This window comes from Nyctibius grandis, chromosome 1, assembly GCF_013368605.1.
Source record: "Nyctibius grandis isolate bNycGra1 chromosome 1, bNycGra1.pri, whole genome shotgun sequence".
In the NCBI taxonomy this organism is placed as follows: Eukaryota; Metazoa; Chordata; class Aves; order Nyctibiiformes; family Nyctibiidae; genus Nyctibius; species Nyctibius grandis.
This window is the reverse complement of record NC_090658.1, coordinates 18,454,301-18,475,240: the sequence shown is the minus strand read 5'-3', so window position 1 is coordinate 18,475,240 and position 20,940 is coordinate 18,454,301. Positions and strand designations below refer to the sequence as shown.

Genomic DNA, 20,940 nt, shown 5'->3' with positions numbered 1-20,940 from the left:
TCATGAATTTCTCAGTGGATTTTATCAACAGCGTATACTGAAATTTAGTCTAAGTCATTTATATAAGTTGCAGCAGTGGAGGAAAAAAAACCTGTGTTTCCTTAAGCAACTCCACATTCAGGTGGGAGCATCCCCCTCCTGCCTCTGGGACTCTGCAGCACAGGTGTCAACACACTGTGGATCTCAGTCCTCAGCTAATTCTTCTTTTTTAAAACTGCAGTACAAAACTTCCTCAGTTCTTGAAAATCTGTTGTCTCTGAGGAATATTAGGAGGGATTAGAAGGTATACATAATTTATGGAATAAACTACAAACAATCCAATTCTTTCAATCATCTTCAGATGGAAATATCTGTTCAGAAAGAGAGTGTGAGCAACCCAAGGAGGAGTCTCCTGACTCCATGAATAAGATTAAGATTTCATCTCATAATTCAGAGCTAGGAGGGGACAGGCATGAAGAACCACAGAACATTCATACAATGTTTTCTTTTATTGTCAATAGAGTCATCTTCAACACTTGTTAGCAGCTTGCTACTGAAGCCATAAGATGCCTACATTAAGGTAGATATTTTATTAAGAATTAATGCTACAGGATCAAATGCATTAAATTTACTCTTATGATAATGTCAACATCTGTTTTAGGGAGATATTTTTCTTATAGAGGCAGATACAGACTGCTTACATGGCCTAAGGAACAAGCATCTCCATTTTCTCCTCTTAAAACACTAGGCAAGAATCTAATAGAATCACTAGTTCTCTTCACTCACTCTTCCATAGGTCTGAAAGGATTTCGCATTGTTTGCCCCAGTAATATGGAAAATGGGAACATGCAAGTGATTTATTCCAGGTCTTGAAACCTACTTTTGCTAATGCAATGTACATACAGCACTGACCAATATAAAGCCATTTCAACTACCAGATGCTTTGAAATGTAACAGTTATTTTGGGAAGACTGGAAAAGCCTCTCAGTGGAACTACATTTGTGCCTCTCAAATGAATCAGCACATGTGATCATTAACTACCATTTCTACTGCCGATGAGAACCCAGTCTTGCTCCTGCCTTGAACTTTTTTACCTATTTCCATAAACAACAAAGAATTTCCACGTTGAACATTCCACGAGAAGATGACAAATGCAGCTTACCTGTGAGATCAGTTCCTTCTGGAAAGATGAGGAGTTGTAGTGGTTCACGAATGTCACAGAAATAATCCAGCATTTTTTCAAAGTGACTCTTGTCATCTTCCCACTTTCTCTGAATGAAAACGAAGGCAGCAACCTGCATCGCCCAGCCTAAAGTTTAAAAAATACATCTTTAGTAACATTTGACTCTGATACTTCCACAGTGTCTGTTATTCCAGAATATTTTATATAAATCGTATTAGACACCTATCCTCACCTCTGATTAAGAGCACTTAGGTACCTTGCAAAAGGAGTTTTGGATATGAAGCAAAAGAATGCATAATCTAACTAAATAAATCGAAATAAATTTGGAATGGCTACAGTTTTGCAAAACTCAAGTTCCTAGAGTTAGAAAAGTTTTCCAGAGAGCAAGGAGAGGGTCAATGCTATCACAAAGTGAAGTATTTCAAACCATGGCCCTCACTAGAATATCCTTAATCACTGCAACACTGATTTGGCTCAAGGGAAGGCACTGCCCCTTGGACAAACATCTCAGCAATGCACTGCAGGATAAAAGAAGGCTGCATTATATAGAGATAGTTGCCCTCAGTAGTGCATGTTAACCATGTCTATTGTGCAGAAAATACCTATTACTTTGAAGGCTTTATTACATGTACCTTCTTATAATTTTCATTATTAACAAAAGAAAATACAAAGTTGTTCTTTATACTTGATTACAGAAAAATTTGATGTATATCCATTTGTTTGTATTAATACACAAGACAACTGTGAAGATTTACAGCCAGACATCAAACTGTCAATGTAACGTAGTTAAATAAATGAAACTGCTGCTGAGCCTGCAGCTCAGGGGTTCACACGCCATTACCTTCGATTAACATTCTTGGCTTTTTTGGCACCATTTCCTATAGAACAGATCACATAATATTAGAAGTTCTGTCTACTAGCTCAGACAGCAGGACAAAAAAATCAGGGCTCCAGTTCCACCACATGCCCATGATTCTCTTTTCTTAAACAGGGCTCAGAGGAGCCTGACAGTGCCTTAGCACTGTACTTGGCTAACTTGAATCTCATCAGAAAACCTGCAGGTAGATACTCCACATCAAAGAGAAAACATCACAGCTTCCCATTCTCCTCTTTGCTCACCACAGCTCTCAAAGTCTGTTTTTCCTTTGCTGGTGACTTACTGCATGTTATTCTTGCACTTTATTTCATCTCCTCTTTATGAGGATTCCTTTCTGTTCTGTTTGTGGCACTATCGTACAAAGGGCATATGCTAGAAAATCACTTATTAAAGTCACCAGTTTTTAAATCAACTCGATCGTCAGTCTGGATAATCTATTAACCAAGCTGCATAATCTCCTCTGTATTGGATAGCAATGTTAATTGCATTGCTAAAGATTTGTAACCTGTATCGTGGGGGTAGACGGTTTTTATTTTTAAATCAAGTAAACAGATGGAGCATGCATAACCTAAGATGCCTTCTGCGATCTGGACCTAATGAGTCTCAGATACTCAGATAATGAATGATATCCAGATAACTGCATACTGGAAGTGGTTATATGAATTAAGAAAATAAATGCCCAGAATGTAGTCTCAGCAAATCTTTTCAAATTTGCACACTGTACTTGTTAAAACACCTCTGTAAACAAAACTAAACTTTTACCACAACATTTTATGTGCATCTATGCACATATCGTATTCCCACATCTGCAGTGTCAACACGTATCAGTGCAGTTTTATCAATAGGGGCTATCCATGTTTAAACAAGTCATTTGCAGAAAAAAATAAAGGTCAATTTTAAAATAACTGAAAAATAACTTATGTAATTTAACTATGCTTTCTTCTAGCATTTAATCATCTCCCACTGCTACATTTCACTAATGGTGCAAAACCATTATTTTAAATTTAACTAATCAGGGCTTAATTTTCACACTTGTCAATGTGTTATATAAAGAGGACATCTTTTCATATCAAATGTTGCCAAAGCATTCGGTTCCTCTAGAAGATACATGGAAATGGTACGAAGCTGCGCCAGGGTAAGTTCAGACTGGACACTGGAAAAGGTTCTTCACTGAGGGGGTGGTCGGTCACTGGAACAGGCTCCCCATGGAAGCGGTCACGGCACCAAGCCTGTCAGAGTTCAAGGAGCATCTGGATGACACTTTTAGTCATATGGTTTAGCTTTAGGTAGTCCTGTGAGGAGCAGGGAGTTTGACCTGGTGATACTTATGGGTCCTTCCAACTTGAGATGTTCTATGATGCTATGATACCTCATCTGAAATCAAATTCATTAAAAACGCACACAGCTAAAGAAAAAACCCTCTGAGCAGAAACAGAGATGATGCCTTGTACCATACCATTTACAACTCTGAGGATGTAGATGCTCTGTGGGACAGAGTTAAAATACATAGAGATTAGGAAAGTTGTGCTGTAGTTTTGGTGTTTTCCAATTGTTCTTACCTCTCAGCCCAGACCTTCTGTGTGTTTTACGTACCCTAAATACAACATCTAAATTAGTTTATGCAAACCTGTACTGTGCTAAACCATTTTATTGTGTGGTATCACACATCAAGCCTAAATTATTCAGTCCTTGTGTTCTCATTGCAGAGTCCATAGGCAGAGAGAAAGGAAACAAGAAGCAAAATAAATGCTCACTTGGGAAGCCTGCTCATACTTTCCCGGGTCAGCAGCTCCTCAGGAAGAGTGATTTTGGTCCATAATAGGGAGAAAGCATGGAAAAATCCTCGCTGCCAGATCCCACCCTCTCCCCTACCCTTCTCCAGGCAGCACAGGGCTTTAAATTATATGGAAACTTGCATGTAAACTCTTTCTAGCGATCATTCTTTAACAGCACTGTGAACATCAAATTACAAATTCTTAGGTACTAAGAAAGCTGCTGCTTGGGTAACTCATATTTTACCTGACTAAAGTGCCTTAAAGCAGAGGATATAGTGCAATAGTTTCCCATTCCTGTCCTAAATGGCAGTGTTATATCCAGGCTATGAAAAATTTAACAGAGGCAGTAATGTAATGACAGCAGGGTGCTGAGCAGCAAGAATAAAGAAAGAGAGGGAAGGGAGTTGGAAGGCATCCAGTTTTTAAATAAACAACAGCTTTGATTTTCTAACCTTTAAAATAGATAACATCCAGTGTTCTGGAAGACTATTTCTATCTTTAAGTGTACATCTAATTAGACAAAAGTCCTGACTGCTCAAATAAGAGCAGATTATCTAACAGTCAGATGACTACAGTAAAGGACCCTGGTTTTCATCCCCACTTACCCCAGCACAGCACACAGTGCCAAACTATTTTACCACCTAGGAAAGTGGAAGAATCTTCCACATTTGTTCAGCTTTAAGGCCTCTAGTGAAAGGCAAGAAAAATAGGAATTACTGCCTTGAACCAAAACCCTGGTCCATGCACCCATGGGGAGGAACGCCTGCTGTTTACATGGCCCACCGTCCCAACAGATAAAAGCGGGAGAGGAAACCCAGCACAGGCTTGCAGACACATGCCTTTGAACAACGCGAAAGCAGCTCTCGCTTTGATTTCCATTCCACAGTGTGTCTGCATTGTGCTGCTGGAAAAACAACACGTAACAAATCCGAGGCACGACGTGGGATCCAAATGGGAATGCGCAGAGAAACAAGAGGAATTCTGTAAAGCAATGGGCAAAATGAGAGGTTTTGCTAAGCAGCAAGATTTATGACTGAGCAGCAGAAGGAAGTACCTTCTCATGTGCAGCCTGCAGTGAGACATACTGTTCAGTTAATTATTGTTAAGTTTAGATCAACATTTGTCCAAGAAAAGTAATTCTGTTTTGCTCTTTTGCACTACGTTTTTCGCTATCTAAAAGCTCCTAGGCAACAGGAATTTTCCTAGCAAAGGCAGCATTTACGTGACAGGAGGGAAAATGGTTCTTTTGATTTGCAGATTCTTGAGAAATCATCAGTTATAAGAACACAGCAGAGAAACGGTTAAGCTAAAGAAATAATAATAATGCGACTCCACTTCTTTGCTAAAACAGTCTTTTTGTAATAGATGACATGTCTGTTAACTAACATTGCCTGGAAAAGCATACAAAAACCATCGTACTGCACAGCTCTTGTTCAAAATTGCAAAAGAGCAGTGTGAAAACCTACTAGGTAGAGCAGCTAGCCACGCTGACCTTTCAATCAACTTTTCGGAGCTGAAAGAATAAAAAAGGCAGCTTCAAATCTCAAGTAACACATACACACTAATGATACGTATTCCACACTTCAGTAAGGCTTTATCAGGACATAATTCTACACAAGAAAAAAAGTTACACTTACACAAAAAGGAAAGCCTGCTATTGAACTAGAGAAATGTGCTGTACATAAGAATTTCCTTACTGCCTTGGGGACAAAGCAAATCATAGGTTATGCAGGTTGAGAATTCGCAGCATTGTATTAAAAATGCTAGTTGCAAGTATAAAGCTTTTTAAATTCTAAGACCCTGCAATTCTGTTTTCCCCACCCCAAACTCTTTTAAAAGAAAGCAACACTTGAAGCTGAAATTTCTTAAGTGTGTTTTCATTGCAAATGTAATTTGGGAGGAAGTAGATACTAGGGATGGAGGTGGCAATGAACAAAAGAGAGAAAGAGGCAAGTTGTGCAAAAAAAGTCTTTGTTTGGTTTTGTATCACAATTTTATGTACATTTCCATAAGCATCTCACAAATTAGATATCCCAAAAAATGTCATGTCTCTATAGGAGGAATATCATGGCTGATATTGAAAGGAAACACAGACACATCAAGAAAATGGTATCTATGCATTTCCTATAGCAATGCAACAGAGCAGGTAATAATACTAATCCCCTGCAAACAAATTCAATAAATGATTGAATATATAGTAACAAGTAGGAAAGTAGAAGGTGTAACTATGAGATTTCCTTATTATATTCATCCATCTTCCCTCTCTTCTTCCACTACATTATTCACTGTTTTTTCATATCAAAAATTCTCCTGGTCAAAAATACAAGCATTATTTAGTGTGCCTGTATTCCGCAGGGATCTAGTCCTGATCAGGGCTTTTGAGGCAACAGTGAACCAGACTGCTAGGCTTAATAAGGGAAATCACTCAGAAGCTCATGATCCTACTGTATACAAATAATTTGGTCCATCAACAGTTTGTTATTCCAAGTGTTTTGCTGCAGAAAATATCCACAAGGCAACAACCATGCAATTCTGAATGTTCTTTATTTTAAAGATGGGTAGGTATTAAAAAGATGTTAGCCCATAGAAAATCACAGATGAAGCTAGGGTTTAAAGTTACTATGTATACACTGTTAACTTTTCATCAGTATAGACTGCTAAACAGATCTCTGCAAATTCAATTAGAATCAGACATTTTACTGTTTTTCCTACATAGTTTTATGTCTAAAACCCCAAAGTAAATTAAAAATGAAAATATATTTTAAATTTAATGTAATGGTTTAAGTGCACAAACTAGGAAAATACATAAAGAAACGCTTCTTGAAATCACCTTGTAATGCACAATCTCTGCTCCTGGCAAGTTTTTTTGAACCATGCTCATTTCCAATAATGTAGTTAATAGGAGTATAATGAATTGAACAACTACCATCTGATTCGCTGGATTCTTTGAGCAAATGACAAAACTAGCTAAGAGAGAAAACTCACAAATACAGATTCACAGTAGCACTCCTAATTTTATAGCGAAACATCTGATTCAGTCTATTTATTCATTTGATTCAGTCTATTGGTAAGGTAAGGTGTCCATTTAACAGTGGTATGCTTTTGCTACTGCCTTGCCATATCAAGCTCTGAACATTAATCTACATCTGTTTTAAAATGTTTTTTATGGTCATGTTCAGTTTATGTTCAGACTATATATTTCATACATGTATATACCACACTCTACTTTTTACTTGGATAGAATATCATCTCTTCCAAGGTATGTGAAACCAAAACCTTTTTTCTTACTAAAACAGCTTCAGTGGACAAACAGCAATGTTAGAAACACAGAATTTTAAGATAACTGAAAAAAAATAAAAATATTCTGATCTTGCTCTGATCAGTTTTACCTCTGGCCCCATTTCCCCATAGTTCTCATGCATTCGATTCAGTGCCAAAATGTTCTAAATTTTATATTTATTTCAGTTACATTCAAATATTAACATTTTCTATATTCCCTTTGCCCTGCTTCATTCTCTTGTGAGAGAATACAGTATGTGCCAGTAGAAACCTCTGCTTTAGCTTATTGTTTATTTATAATACAATTAGAAGCTTCTTCAAACAATGTTTACAGTAGGAGATTTACTTGTCAGGGCAGTAACAATGTTGTCAAAAAAGCTAGCCAGATACAGTTGCCTATGCCTTAGCTGTGAAAATTTAACTGTGAACCCTTCTAGAAAGGATACTCCATTGAAGAACTGGTCTCTCTCAGCCAACAGCCACACAAAAAACTGTGAAAGTATGTAGGAAAAAATCACAACAGTAGTAGCAGGATACATCCAGACAGAGGTATACCACTCTCTTGGCAAGTATTCTTTCAATATTCAAACCCTTAATCATGGATCAGAAAGATGCTATTTGGACACTTCATACTTAAACATTTATTCTGTTTCCTAAATTATGCGATTTTTATAGAATATGGACAACCAGATGATTAACTCTACCATTGTATTAGTGCTACTTACACAAAATCTTTGTGCTAAAAATGCTATAAATGCCGTTAAGGAGCATTAAACCTATTCAGTTACAATATCCATCTTAAAATAACACTTCAATTTTGATTTGATGTACTACGTAAAGTCAGAATAACGTAACATTACTCAAAACTAGAGCAAACTAAAGCAAAGGCTTAAACCTCTAGGGTGGCTGGGAAGTTGCTTTTTCTAATGCATTTTAAAAATACATCAATACAGTGAAACAGTGCATGAAAACCTAAGTATTAAAAAAGATGAGTCTTGCACAATCCATATCTGGAGAAAAGCCCCCCATCATTCCAGAATCTCCAAAGATGGTAAAGAAACCTCTGGCTGTTAGATTGCTGGGAACTGAAAAGACCTAAAGAAATGTATCTGGAAATGGCAGGGTACAGTGCTAGTCTCTCGTATGGATGTATCATCTTCACTGCAAGTCAGAAATGGTCTTGAATTGTAAAATCTCCCACCTTTTTGGTAGGCCTGCATCCTCTTCAGATGCTCCATTTTCTTATGGGAAAGGACCATGAAAGTAAAGAGCAGAAAAAGGACTGGAGGCTAGCTGCCTAACAAGGCGGCAGAAGAGGACCTAATTAATGTCTCTTGCTGCATCTCTGCACCGTGGTCCCATAAAGGTGGGAGTTTCTTGCCCTGCACTCTCAAGACTCTTTTGATATGTGTTTCAGAGAGGCAAAGGAGGCAGGAAGAGGCTGGAGTCCTTATTGTACAGAAAGGATAAGGCAAGTTTAAATGGAATATGGGCTAATATTTTTTTTCCCTTGACAGAGTTGGGAGAATTCCTGTGGTATTCATCCCAAAATATTCCTATTCTGTCTTGGCTAGATTATTGAACAAAGACAAGAGCCAGCTGGAAAACAGGCACCTAAACCTTTTCTTCCCCTCAAAAAAAAAAAAATGCATGTAGAGTTACAGGCAAACTAAGCAGCATTTTTGCTTCGAAGTATAATCCTTCCCTCACAACTTCTTCAAGAGAGTCTTGCATTATCAGTCTTCACCATGAGCAACCGTCAGAATAACAATTGTGCTTTCCTTTAGAGAGCATACTTCTCAACTTCTACTTTAAAAATCACGTAGGATAACAACTCTTAAGGTAATTAAGTCTGGCAGCTCATAATTGAATTGCTAGAAGACAAAATGTCACAGCACCTCAAAACTCTCATTTCAGCCTCTTATAACAAAGATACTTGAGACATGAGCTATACTAGAAAGTTCAGTAGGTTACACGTTTAATTTTTTAAACCAATCTGCTCTATTGATAAGAATTTTAATATAAATCCAGCTATAACCTGAACAAAGACACTTTATGGTAAAGTATTTATCTCCCTGCCTACGGAAGTAGCTGTGGCAGCACAAGCACTTCCATGCCAATAGAAAGGCGCACATATTCCCTGCAGCGCGCTGCTTTAACTGTACTCCAATTAAGTGCTAAAACTTTCTAGGCTTAGCAACACCAATATTTTACTTCATAGTAGCTGATCCATCATAGCTGTCAGTGTGCACGCTCTTAGCCCGTGGCAAAGGCAGGACAATTTGAGTTGTTTTGCCCTCCTTCATTGAAAACTAAAATGACTCAAATTACTTTGAATTGCTTCAGGCGAAGCTTGCACACATGGACAGCTACAACGGATCAACTGACGTGCAGTAAGAGATCGGTGGGGCTAAGCCCAGCGCTGAAATAGAGCCCAAGTCCTTTTTTCATTTGCCCCTGGCACTTAACACAACAAGTGCCAAACCTAACTTGAGCCTTTGAGAGCTACACACGAGTGACCGGACAAGTGAAAAGCAACAACTAAAAAGCTCCTACATCTTGCAGCCTCTTCAAGAGCAATGTTAGCCACAGACTAACTTGAATACAGAGATGAAGATCTGAACAGAGTTACTCGGTTATCTCTGCTCCTAACTGCTCCAGATTTGCCTGCTTTGCTTATTCTTCTTTTTTCCTTTATCACCTTGTCCTCTCCTAATCTGTTCCTGCCATGATTTACTCTAGCCATAACTCCCTGCTTTAGCAGTCTCGGTGAGCCTTCCTAAAAACGGTAAGTCTTCAAGATGAGTCCATCAATGGTGCCTGCAGCACCTGCATACTTTACATTGGTACACTGAATTACAGCGTTATCTTTTCCAACTGCATTAAGCAAAACCAGGGTGACTATTATCTCACGTAGCAGCCATGCATTGATACTAACCCCTTTGGTTACCCTCTCTCATTTTTCCATCAATTTATCTGATAGTCCTCAAATTAAACCCGAATTTTAATTTATTTTCCATGTATATGTTAAGGCACTTTTAACCACTAAAATCCAAATATTACTGCAAGCCCACCAATAATTAAAATCCTATTTAAAACAACAAACACATGTGAATTGTCCATCATTAAAATACATCTCTATTTCCAGCGAAGTCTTACTGGTTCATATCACAACAAGACTTTTACAAATGAAACTATTAAGATAAAAAATTAAAAGGATGCAACTAACTTCTAGTTATTACCTGGTCATCTGACACTACTTGTGTATGCTCCTTGGTACCTACTTGAACAGTATCTAGTCCACAGTGTTTGATCAACACAACTGCATCATATTCTGTATTACTTCCAATGCTATTCCTTATTAATTGAGTATAGGTGAGAATATAAATTGTACATATCTATTACAAGTACTGTAGAGAAGTCCTTGTCTTGTCAGACTACACATGAAACTGTCAATGCCATTAGAAATTCTCCTTGAAAACCAACACTGCAGAATGTGTCAGTAGTTTCTGATGATGTCAGATGAGAAACTGCAGCAACAGCTAAGAGCAGAGTAGCACTCCCTCGAGACGCCAACTTTGGCAAGTCATACCGAAACGCTGCAAGAATGTTTCTGAAATTGAGATTACTGAAATGTAATACCTCTTTTCGAAAACTTTACTGCACACAATTTATCAAGCCAAAGCTATGGTTCCAGGAAGAAATGACCATCTGTTTTTCTTTGGGCTTCTTTTTTTAAGGCTCACCTTTACTCAATTTAAAGTTTTTTCATACACTGGAATGCAAAGAATTAATAACTTAAGAACTAGATAAGTGACTCAATGCTTCTCCTTGAAATACTGACTCCTCTGATTTTAATTATAATTAACTAGAAAACAACTGCCTACTTGTAACATAGACTCATTAAATCTGATACCTTTACACTTTTAACCTACAAAGGGGGCGACAAGGACTCTGTATCTATTCGCATTCCAAGTTTTGCTCTTCACCTACTGTATATACCACTTAGATCAGTATAATCTCTCATAGACCTATTTTTATACCCCAGCTGGGATAGTACTTCTAAGAACAAAGGCGCAATGCTTAATACTCACAAGGTTTTCAGCAACATGGAAATTATAGGGTTGCATTATGAACCTTATCTTACACATAATTTTAAATGAAATGATTGTAAAAAGAAATCCTTTGAAAGATCAGAAAAAATTGCACTGAAAGCAATACAGTATATTCATTAAAATATTTCTCAAACTCAAAGCAAAATTACCACTACATAAAGATTTATTAGAAGTTACATTTAGCCAGTATATCAATAATTCCATAATCCTATAACTAATTCATATAAATACATGAAAAGATGAAACTGAAAGACATGATGAAAGTAGCTGTTTTAATTTCCACAAATATTATACCTTAAATGATCAACATCTAAAGTATCAACTACAGCTGCAGTGCACTGAAACTGTCCAGTTCATTTCCAAGTTATCTTCTTGCCTTTACAAGCTCATAAAATAAACAAAACTTTTATGTGAAATGACCAGACACAATTTAACAAAAACTGACAAACATCTATTAAAAGTCTACCACATAACACAGCAGGGCCATTAGAGATAAGTGGAAGAAATTCTGCTCTTACCAATGAGATTCAGCGTTGTCCACTTTGGACACCATTTTCTGCTGTATCACTGCACCAAACTTTATACAGATTCATGATGAAATATTTTCCATCAATCTTAATCTCATCCAAGAGGCTCACTTTCCAATTACCCCTAATTACATGGCTATACAGAATACTTTCTTTTTGCACGAATCTGCCACCCAAAACACAGGCTGACTGAACACGGAGACACATATTTCTAAGGCCTCTTTTCATATATACTATGGTAGAATAGAAGCTGAACATTTATGATTTTAGACTATCAAATTATGGCTTGAGTGAAGGACGTAGTTTAGCTGGATTCCTCTCCTGTGACTAATAACACAACATTAACAGTCTACTAAAAAATAAGCTAAAATTCACAACATTGCAATCAAAGTACTCAAAGCCCATATATTGTGGAGGGTGCTTAGGGATCTGACATATAAATAGTGGTTTATAACACTACAGATCCAGGCACCCAATCTACTGCCAGAAATTGTCATCCTGTAATGCAAACAACAGAGGCAAACATCTGCCTGTGCCACCTCCAGCATCAGAGTCCACAAAGTGGAGTATGACCCCAGAATTTCATTAGTGGCTTAAGCCATTATGTCAGACTATGAACAAAGATGGCATTTAGGTTTGCTAACATTGACCTGACAAAGCTCCATCTGCCTGAGCCGATTCATCAAATCTATTAGATGTGCTCAGTTTATGCACAGAACTGAGAATTGGAAGGGGGGGGGGGGGGGGGGAAATCAGCCTCTAAACTCCTGACACCCTTTCAGGAACCAAATTTTGCATCCAATCTCCTTGAGCTGACCTTCCAATTTTATTAAAGGCATTAACAAGCATACATACAAATGCTTCGTTACAAAAAAAAAATGCATGCTACTTTAAGAGATAAACCTATGAATCTTCCAGACTATACTCGTGATTCCATCTTCCATCATTGCTTTAAAAAGTTGCATTTGCAGCTGATTCCAAGATTTCAAAACATCTCTGCTTGTATTATGAAGATAAAACATTTATCTAAATACACATTTTCTGATTTCCCATAACGTTAAAAGAGATGTCTTCTGTCAAGTAAAACTGACCTTCGTGTTTGACTGTTAGGGGGAAAAAAGTATGTTACCTAGTTGCAGCTCTTACTTAAGAGGACTTAAGTAAAGGCCCAGCAAGTGAATGCAATAACAGCGCAACAGTACAAGAGTTCCTCCGTATGGAATCCTGCCAAAATGATCTGTTCAGATAAATGGCCTGACAAAAGGGAACCATAAATAAGGTTACTCTTTCGACATCATAAAGTTGACGCATATCCTGCCCAAGCTAGTTTTGTATAAAACAGCAAATAAATCTAAGAGATAAATAAAATTCAAAGAGATGCTTTTATTTCAGATAAGTCTGCCTATTTATTCAGAAACCATTTGTGCGCAATTTTTGGCCTATCTGAAATGATTTCTCTGAGTATGTGCAACTCAGATCCGTTTCCAGCCTACATCACTATAAATACTGATTATTTCATACCCTGTACAGCGTATTTTGCATAACCAAGTTCAATTTAAAACTGCAGTTATTAAAATGAACCATCAACTTTGCAATTGCCTACAGGGCATTTTCTTTCTTTTTTTTTTTTTAATCTTCTCAATAGTATAAATTGGATAATGAAGAAAGAAGCTTGATGAGAGCATTTACAATGTGGGGTGAAACAGCACCAAAAACAGTGTTGAAAGATACTTTGAAAAGACTCAAAATCTTTTTTCATCATTTTGAAAAATGCTTTCAGTACATAAAGCAGAAATATTTTTACCTATAACAACAGCAGCACATGTAGTATCTTTAAAAAGAAATGCTTAAGCATGTAGAGTCCAGGTGCCCTCCAGGAGACTTATGGTTAAGTCGCTCAATATGCCACATATTTTACACAAGTCTTTTTTAAAAATAGTGAAATAGAATTTAAACCTAGGTCATTTAACAGGGTATGAACAGTGCTGGCCAAAATTTAAACACATTTTCCTTTCATATTAAAGGGTTTAGTGACCTACCAAATCCCGGAATGCTTTTGAGACTGGATTTGAGACAGATTTTTTCAAGTCTGAGGTAGCTGTATCGCAGCAGGCAGTTCCACAGGAACATCCAGTCCATTCGTGTGCGATGGTTCATGATAATGACACTCCTTTCTCCAGGAACAAATCCATCACCAGTGACAACCACCTTGGCACCAAACACCATCTCCAGCAAGGCCTAGAAATAATATCTCAATATTATGGCTTTACTTCCAGAAGAAAAGCATCAGCCCATTAGCAATAAAAATTAATTCGAATTATATAATTTCATTTATTCACTCACATTATCACTGGTAAACAAACTTCTGTTTTCTAATAAAGCAGCCAGCTTTTCCACAGTAACAGTCAGCTTTTTAATGGAAAAGGAAGCAATAATTGAATAGCACTTCCTAAAAACCACTCTTTTACAATGTCCAACATTAAATTTATCTTCCACTATTTTTCCCAAAATACTATAATGTAGGAATAAAAGTAAGGGAATCAGTATGGATTACAACATGCTAGGTAAAACCTAAGGACAGACTGGCTGCACAAATAATCTATTGCTCAATACTGTCAGGGCTAGGAAGGAATCAGAAGCTGCCTTGCTTTCTGCTGGGGTCCAAATGATCAACATGTTTGTGCTTGACTTCCACCTGCAAAAATGGCTAGAACCTAATGGCAGAAAGAGCAGCTGAGAGGGAGAAGCCCCAAATAAGCTTTAACATAGTACAGTGATGTAGACCTAGGTCTGTACAACTCTACAGTGCTACCCTGAAGCCTGGGCCTCCACCCCACAATTAGCAAAAAGCATCAACCACCAAATGCTGGGACACAGTCATCTCAGAAGTGCCGTCCCAAAGCATGGAATAAGCCTCAGACTTGGAAGGAAACAAACAAGAGGCTGGGCAAACAGCTTTCTCCATTTTCCCTAAACAGCCAGTGATGCTAGAAGTTCACATACTAAACATATTTCTTGCTTTTCCCACTATGTGGCTCTGAAGGGTCAAGGTATAAACCACAGGTTGGTGGTTTATCAAAAGAAAAAAAGCAGGCAAGAGCTACACAGTAAGTTGAAGAGGGCCTGGTTTCATAACCTGGACAGTTGGACCACAAATGTTGTATATAACATCAGAGCCCACTGGCATGCTCTGGCCATGTTCACACCACTAAACAAGGTGGCCACATACAAATTGCCTATTGAAAATGGTTTTTGACTCATGACCATTCCAAATCATGCATGAAAGTGTATGGAGGAGTGCGGGTTGGTTAAAGCAAAAGACCAGGACCAGGCAAATAATTCAAAAATTGGACGAGCGAATGCTAGTGCCTTGCAACCTTTTAATACCTAGTGGAAACACAGTTGAAAAGGTACAAAGTCCCAAGAAACAACTTTCTGTTCTGTTCATATTTCTGCCACCTCTGTGCCATAGAACCTCAAAGAATTTCCCAGTTTAAGTCACCTGTAAAACTGGAATGATATTCTCACAATCGCAAATGGCTTGAGATCTCGGAATGAAAAGCATTATATGGGCCACATATTAATATTATTAATCATTCAGCTCACTATAATTCTGGCAAAGGTGTTTGCTATCAAGAGTAACTATGGACCACTGCAAAAGCAGAACGGGTCATATAGCTCAAAATGGTAAACAGTTATCTTTTCAGAAAAGAGAGCAGCAGCCTTTTTTTGATAGTTTAATAAGAATCTTATTACATATTTAACATCTAGTTAAACATAATAATGAACAGATGTCCTGTTCTACATACCCTAATGCTAGTATAAGCCAAACTAAACTGAAACAGTTAAGACCCACTCACTGCCCCATCCTGCCGACTCTGCTGGAAAGGAAATAATATGTGGCCGAGCACTGAGGAAGGCGGAAGTTTCTTACATCTACAGAGGACAGGGTCAGAGCTTCCCTATTGGAGTCCAACTGGTCCAACATTAGTTTATCGGTTGGACTCACAAACCCAAGCACCTGCTTCTCCTGACTAAGAACGGAGTAGCGTAAGTACAGGAAGCTAACACAGACAAGGTCTGAGCCTCAAAAAGGGTGCAATATCTTTTCCAGATTGCTTTCCTGAACCTAAATCCCCGAGATTCTTACAAGACAAAATCCTTTTCACAAAAATATTCAAATTATTTTGGTTTAGGTCCAGTGTGGGCTGAAATCAAACTTCTAGACTGCAAAAGTTACCACAAACTAGTTGTAATAATCCAGAATTATGAAGCCCAGGCAGCTAATCAAATAAATGACCAGTATTTTATTTTGGGGAGCGTGCAATTTTAGAAAAATTGGGAGATAAACAGGCAGAACAGGTCGATTTTGTGATGCTATGAATACTCAGCTAAATTTCATCATGGCAAGAAACAACAATCCCTCTATTCCCTTTACTGGTGATTATTTCTTCCCTGTTAATTTCATCGCATTTAGTAATGATGAAAATCACAAAAGTTTTAGAACATGAAACAGCTCACACCTCTTTAAAACACACAAGACAGAGAAAGCAGAAACTATTTGATATGTAATAAAGATAAATCTTCCTTCATGCCACAAGATACTTGTGTACACCAATATAGCATTTTACTTCAGAAAAAGTTAAACAAATCTTTAAAGGCCTAGAGAAAGAAAGTCCCTTAGTCTTTAAAGAACAGATGAAGAGACAGATCCCATTCATACTGTCTCAGGAATAATTCAGGGAACAGCTTTGTTACTGATTTCCACATTCCTATAGCTGTAAAGTTGATGCAGTGTAAGTGAGGAAGATTTCATTTCTAGTGGCAGTTCTTTTTCACCTGAAATCATTTGTCTCCAATTCAACTACGAGGACTAAATTCTAAGATAATTAAGTAAAAGAACAATGAAGGTCAGCAACAATGTATCAGACAGTGAATAATTTTCCTAATTAGATAGTTGGAGCACAGTCAAAAGGAAGAGTTTCTACGACGACTCATTTAGGAAGTTCGTAATTTAAAAAATTCTCCTGCTTACTAGCGCTTCACCTACTCTTCTCTGATCAGCACCTAACTGACACTGGATGGAGATGTCAGGAAAAGACCTTTTCAAGAGTACAATTAAGACATGGCATTAGCTTACATATAAACTGTGGAAGAAGAGGGGGACTCCTCCCCCTCTACTCTGCCCTGGTGAGGCCGCATCTGGAATATTGTGTCCAGTTCTGGGCCCCTCAGTTCAAGAAGGACAGGGAACTGCTAGAGAGAGTCCAGCGCAGAGCCATGAAGATGATTAAGGGGGTGGAACATCTCCCTTATGAGGAGAGGCTGAGGGAGCTGGGTCTCTTTAGCTAGAGAAGAAGAGACTGAGGGGTGACCTCATTAATGTTTATAAATATGTAAAGGGCAAGTGTCATGAGGATGGAGCCAGGCTCTTCTCAGTGACATCCCTTGACAGGACAAGGGGCAATGGGTGCAAGCTGGAACACAGGAGGTTCCGCATAAATATGAGGAAAAACTTCTTTACAGTGAGGGTGACCGAACACTGGAACAGGCTGCCCAGAGAGGTTGTGGAGTCTCCTTCTCTGGAGACATTCAAAACCCGCCTGGACGCGTTCCTGTGTGATATTGTCTAGGTAATCCTGCTCCGGCAGGGGGACTGGACTAGATGATCTTTCGAGGTCCCTTCCAATCCCTAACATTCTGTGATTCTGTGACTGTAGACAGGCACACAATCTGCAACACTGAGCTAAACCCCAAGTCTCCACAGACAGTGTGTATGTTAAAGCCTGTTTTGACAAAAGCATGAAAAACTTTAAAAAAATTAAAATGAAATTAAAAGTGTTAGTGAGCAAACTAAATTGTGGGATTATGAACATTTGCCCAGAACTTGGCTCAAACTGCAACTTACCACTGGGAGCGTGAGCCAAGTGGCCACAACGCAATCGGTGATCCAGCGATACCAGGCCGGTGAGATAAACATCAAAGGTAGAAAAGGACCGAGCATGAATATACTTCCAAAAAAACTTCCCAAGAATAGTGCAAGTACAAAGTATATCCCTTTCCATGACACCATGGCTCTGAAAGAGAAAGTCGGCATTATGTTAGAAAGAGAAACTGAAAGTAATTACATAACTCTTCAAGTCCATAGGTCCAGTTTGAGGTAATATTCCTCCTTTTTTTTCCATGGCTAACAACACATGCTGACAGTAAACGCAACCAAACCGTTCCTCCTCGCAAGCAGCAGTAAGAGAACGACTTTATACACACAGTGATTTGTAAGGCACGCTGGGATATTAAAGGGGTCATAAAAGTATCAGCTACATCATAATTTCCTCCGCTTATTACAATACGTAGTTCCACTCTAAAATCTTCAGCAAGCTGTTTTTATTATACAAAAGTACGAAGATCTATATAACAGAACACCTGTTACATTAAACTTTTCAGCCATTATCTCTGTCATTGGCAAAGTACTAGAGTTAGCATTTTCTGAACATAGAGAGCTTTGCTTTTCAATTTCTCCATTTTGTTTCTTCTTGCTAAATCCAGTGTTGCAGAAACTCATCTTCCCCATCTAACAAGGGTCTACGTGTGACTTCCTTCAGAAACCACTCAAACCCTGGGAGACTGATAGCCGTTTCAAACACCACTTCCCCTTTCATCACAACAGGGCAGGCAAGCAGCGGCTGAAACCTCCCGACTCACCCTGGATTACAGAATTTGTGACTTTTTGAAGTCTGCTGTACTTCAACTGTCCTTATCAGTTATTTTCCAACTTATTCCACCAAAAAAAGCCAATAGCCTTTGGTTTTCAAGACAGTAGTCTAGACTTGAAATATTTCAGTGTCTATGCTATCAGCTAGACTCCCGTATTATAAATTGAAATGTACAGTGCATGGAACTTCTTAATGCATTACAGCAGAACACTCAGCAATCCTCCAAGCATTTGTAATAGCTACAAGCTTTTACAATTTAGCAACTACTACCAGCTATGACAAAGCAAATATGGAAATATCAATTCTCTAAATTAGGGCCTAAGAATAGACTGTTTTAATCTATTTAGGACTCAACCAATTGTTTATAAAATCAAAGGTTAAGTAGAAGTCACTTTTCAGTCACTTTACTGAATTCCTTTTTTGACAGGCTATTTTAGAAATTATAAAAGCTCAGATAGACACGACTTCAGGACAAGAAAAACCGGAAACTGGTGTTTTAACTTTTAAAATGAGCAATGGAAAAGCAATCCATTAAGCCTTGTGTACTGCAACATACATGATTTATCTCAAGCGTGTTTTGTACGATGTCCATAGCAATAATGCTTGCACAGCAAAGTATTCAAAAGTCAAGAAATGGCGATGCTGGTGTTGTTAGCACAGGAATTTGCTTCTGCTACTTCATGATGACAAGTAACAAGACAGTAGCTCTATTTTGGGATACTTTTAGATTTAAACAATTTCCTAAACTGTACATATTTGGCAGAAGGCCGAGAGAAGAGGCCTTGCAAATTTGTTAATGTAAGAAGGATAAAGGAAGCTGTATTTAGCCTGACTTTTGCAGGACAGCAAAAAAAGTAACACTAAATACAAACATTTGCTGATAGCTATTTCAGAAAGATTTAACACAATGAAATTTGAATTCAAACAAATACATATTATTGATGTGCCGGAGTACAGAGCGCTTCCTGCCAACAGCAGGAACTAAATAACCAGCTGTCTGCATATGCCTGCACTAAAGTAAGATCAATTTTGACATATCAAGGGATCCTTGAAGAGCACTGCACTGAAGAAACAATGCTCCAACTTCCTTGTATTTGTTACTGCAAAGTTGTGTGGGGAAAGTCCGAAATAAAGGTAGCAGAGGACAAAAGAAAAAACCTAGAGAAGGACAGAAACAACAGAAAGGGCAAAAAAAAGCATTAACTGCAGCAGGACTAGAAGAAAGGGCCTTCTCCTGACATATCAAGATTTAAGACCTACTGCAAAAGGCAGCACAGAGGATGAAAATTCAAAGTGCTTCATCTAATCAAGCATTTTTTGAGGAACACACGCAGCAAAACAACTGGAAACATCTAGGGACAGCTTTCAGACACGTAAAACCCACTAGCAGACATGCAACATGACTTCATTTAGCCTCAGCCAGCTGTTCTGGTCCTCGAGGCTCCTCAGAGCCACCAGTCATCGTGTCAGACGCAGTGATGTCCGCCAGACACCCCGGCTCCATGCAGCTGCTGGACAACACAGAGACGCACGTTCCAGTTCCAAATACTCGACTGCTGCACACAGGTAACCACAGAGTTAATGAGAGGAGACATCACTCTGTCATCCTCCTAGACTCTTAGGAAAGCAATGTAGGTCACTTATTTACAGGCTGAGCTTTTCACAGTTTACACTGTTCTTTCCCTCAAAGTATAGCACAGGGCCAAATACTGAAGGAAAAACATTTTTCTGTATTTTCTCTGAAAGTCTGTCTTGTAAACATCTTTTTTTTTTTTAGATTAAGGTATCTGAGCTATGGAAAAGATCTGAGGAAGTTCTGAAGTTTCTCTTCTTCAACCTGCACCCCAGCAGTATTTTCTTTAACATTACAATATATACATATATAAGCTATACTGCATTCTACTGGATTAAACATTACAGTGTTTATTTCTAGACACAAAAGATACCATGTGTGTTTCTCATTTATCTCTCTTGCAGCCACATTTTTAAAGTGTGATATATACCATATTTTGCTTATTGCTTATATATAATACATTATATATCTTTACACATGTACACATGCATTAATCTAGGATACTGGACAGACTTTGTCTCTGAATTACCTCCACCACAACAAAGCACATACCATGCAAACAGGTACGAGAACAGAAAAACAACTCCCTCTTAATGAATTTGAGCAAAACTGCAAAATGAGAAGCCTGTGATAATGTGAAGAACTTACAAGAGAGTAACCATCCAGTAACCAACCCATCACAATCCTCACCTTTTTCCTCTTCCCAATAGCAACACCCCTCCCAGTCCCACATCTCCCATCCCAATGCAGCCATACCCCTCCCATACACACCCCATTTTCCCCACTCCTTGCAATACCAGCCTATCTGGGCAGGTGAAAAGCAGCATGTTCCCCATGGCCACACACCCTGCTGAAACGGAAAGCCGTAATGCTGAGGACCACATGGCTGGCATGCAGGCACAGCTACCGAGTCCTGCCA

At 38.3% G+C, this 20,940-nt stretch overlaps 1 protein-coding gene across 2 annotated transcripts in view; it reads right to left on the bottom strand.

Moving 5' to 3' along the window:
- The window catches only part of LCLAT1 (lysocardiolipin acyltransferase 1), a 124,515-nt gene that overhangs the window by 66,731 nt on the left and 36,844 nt on the right, over positions 1–20,940 (bottom strand). Inside the window, exons 3-5 of one of the 2 annotated variants that reach the window (XM_068414632.1) lie at positions 17,644–17,812; positions 13,775–13,973; positions 1,142–1,288 (exon numbers count right to left, since the gene is read on the bottom strand). In XM_068414632.1, coding sequence (XP_068270733.1) covers positions 1,142–1,288; positions 13,775–13,973; positions 17,644–17,808 — 511 coding nt within the window. In that variant the 5' untranslated portion in view covers positions 17,809–17,812. The remainder of the gene's footprint in view (positions 1–1,141; positions 1,289–13,774; positions 13,974–17,643; positions 17,813–20,940) is intronic. The other variant, XM_068414639.1, reaches the window with a different exon arrangement.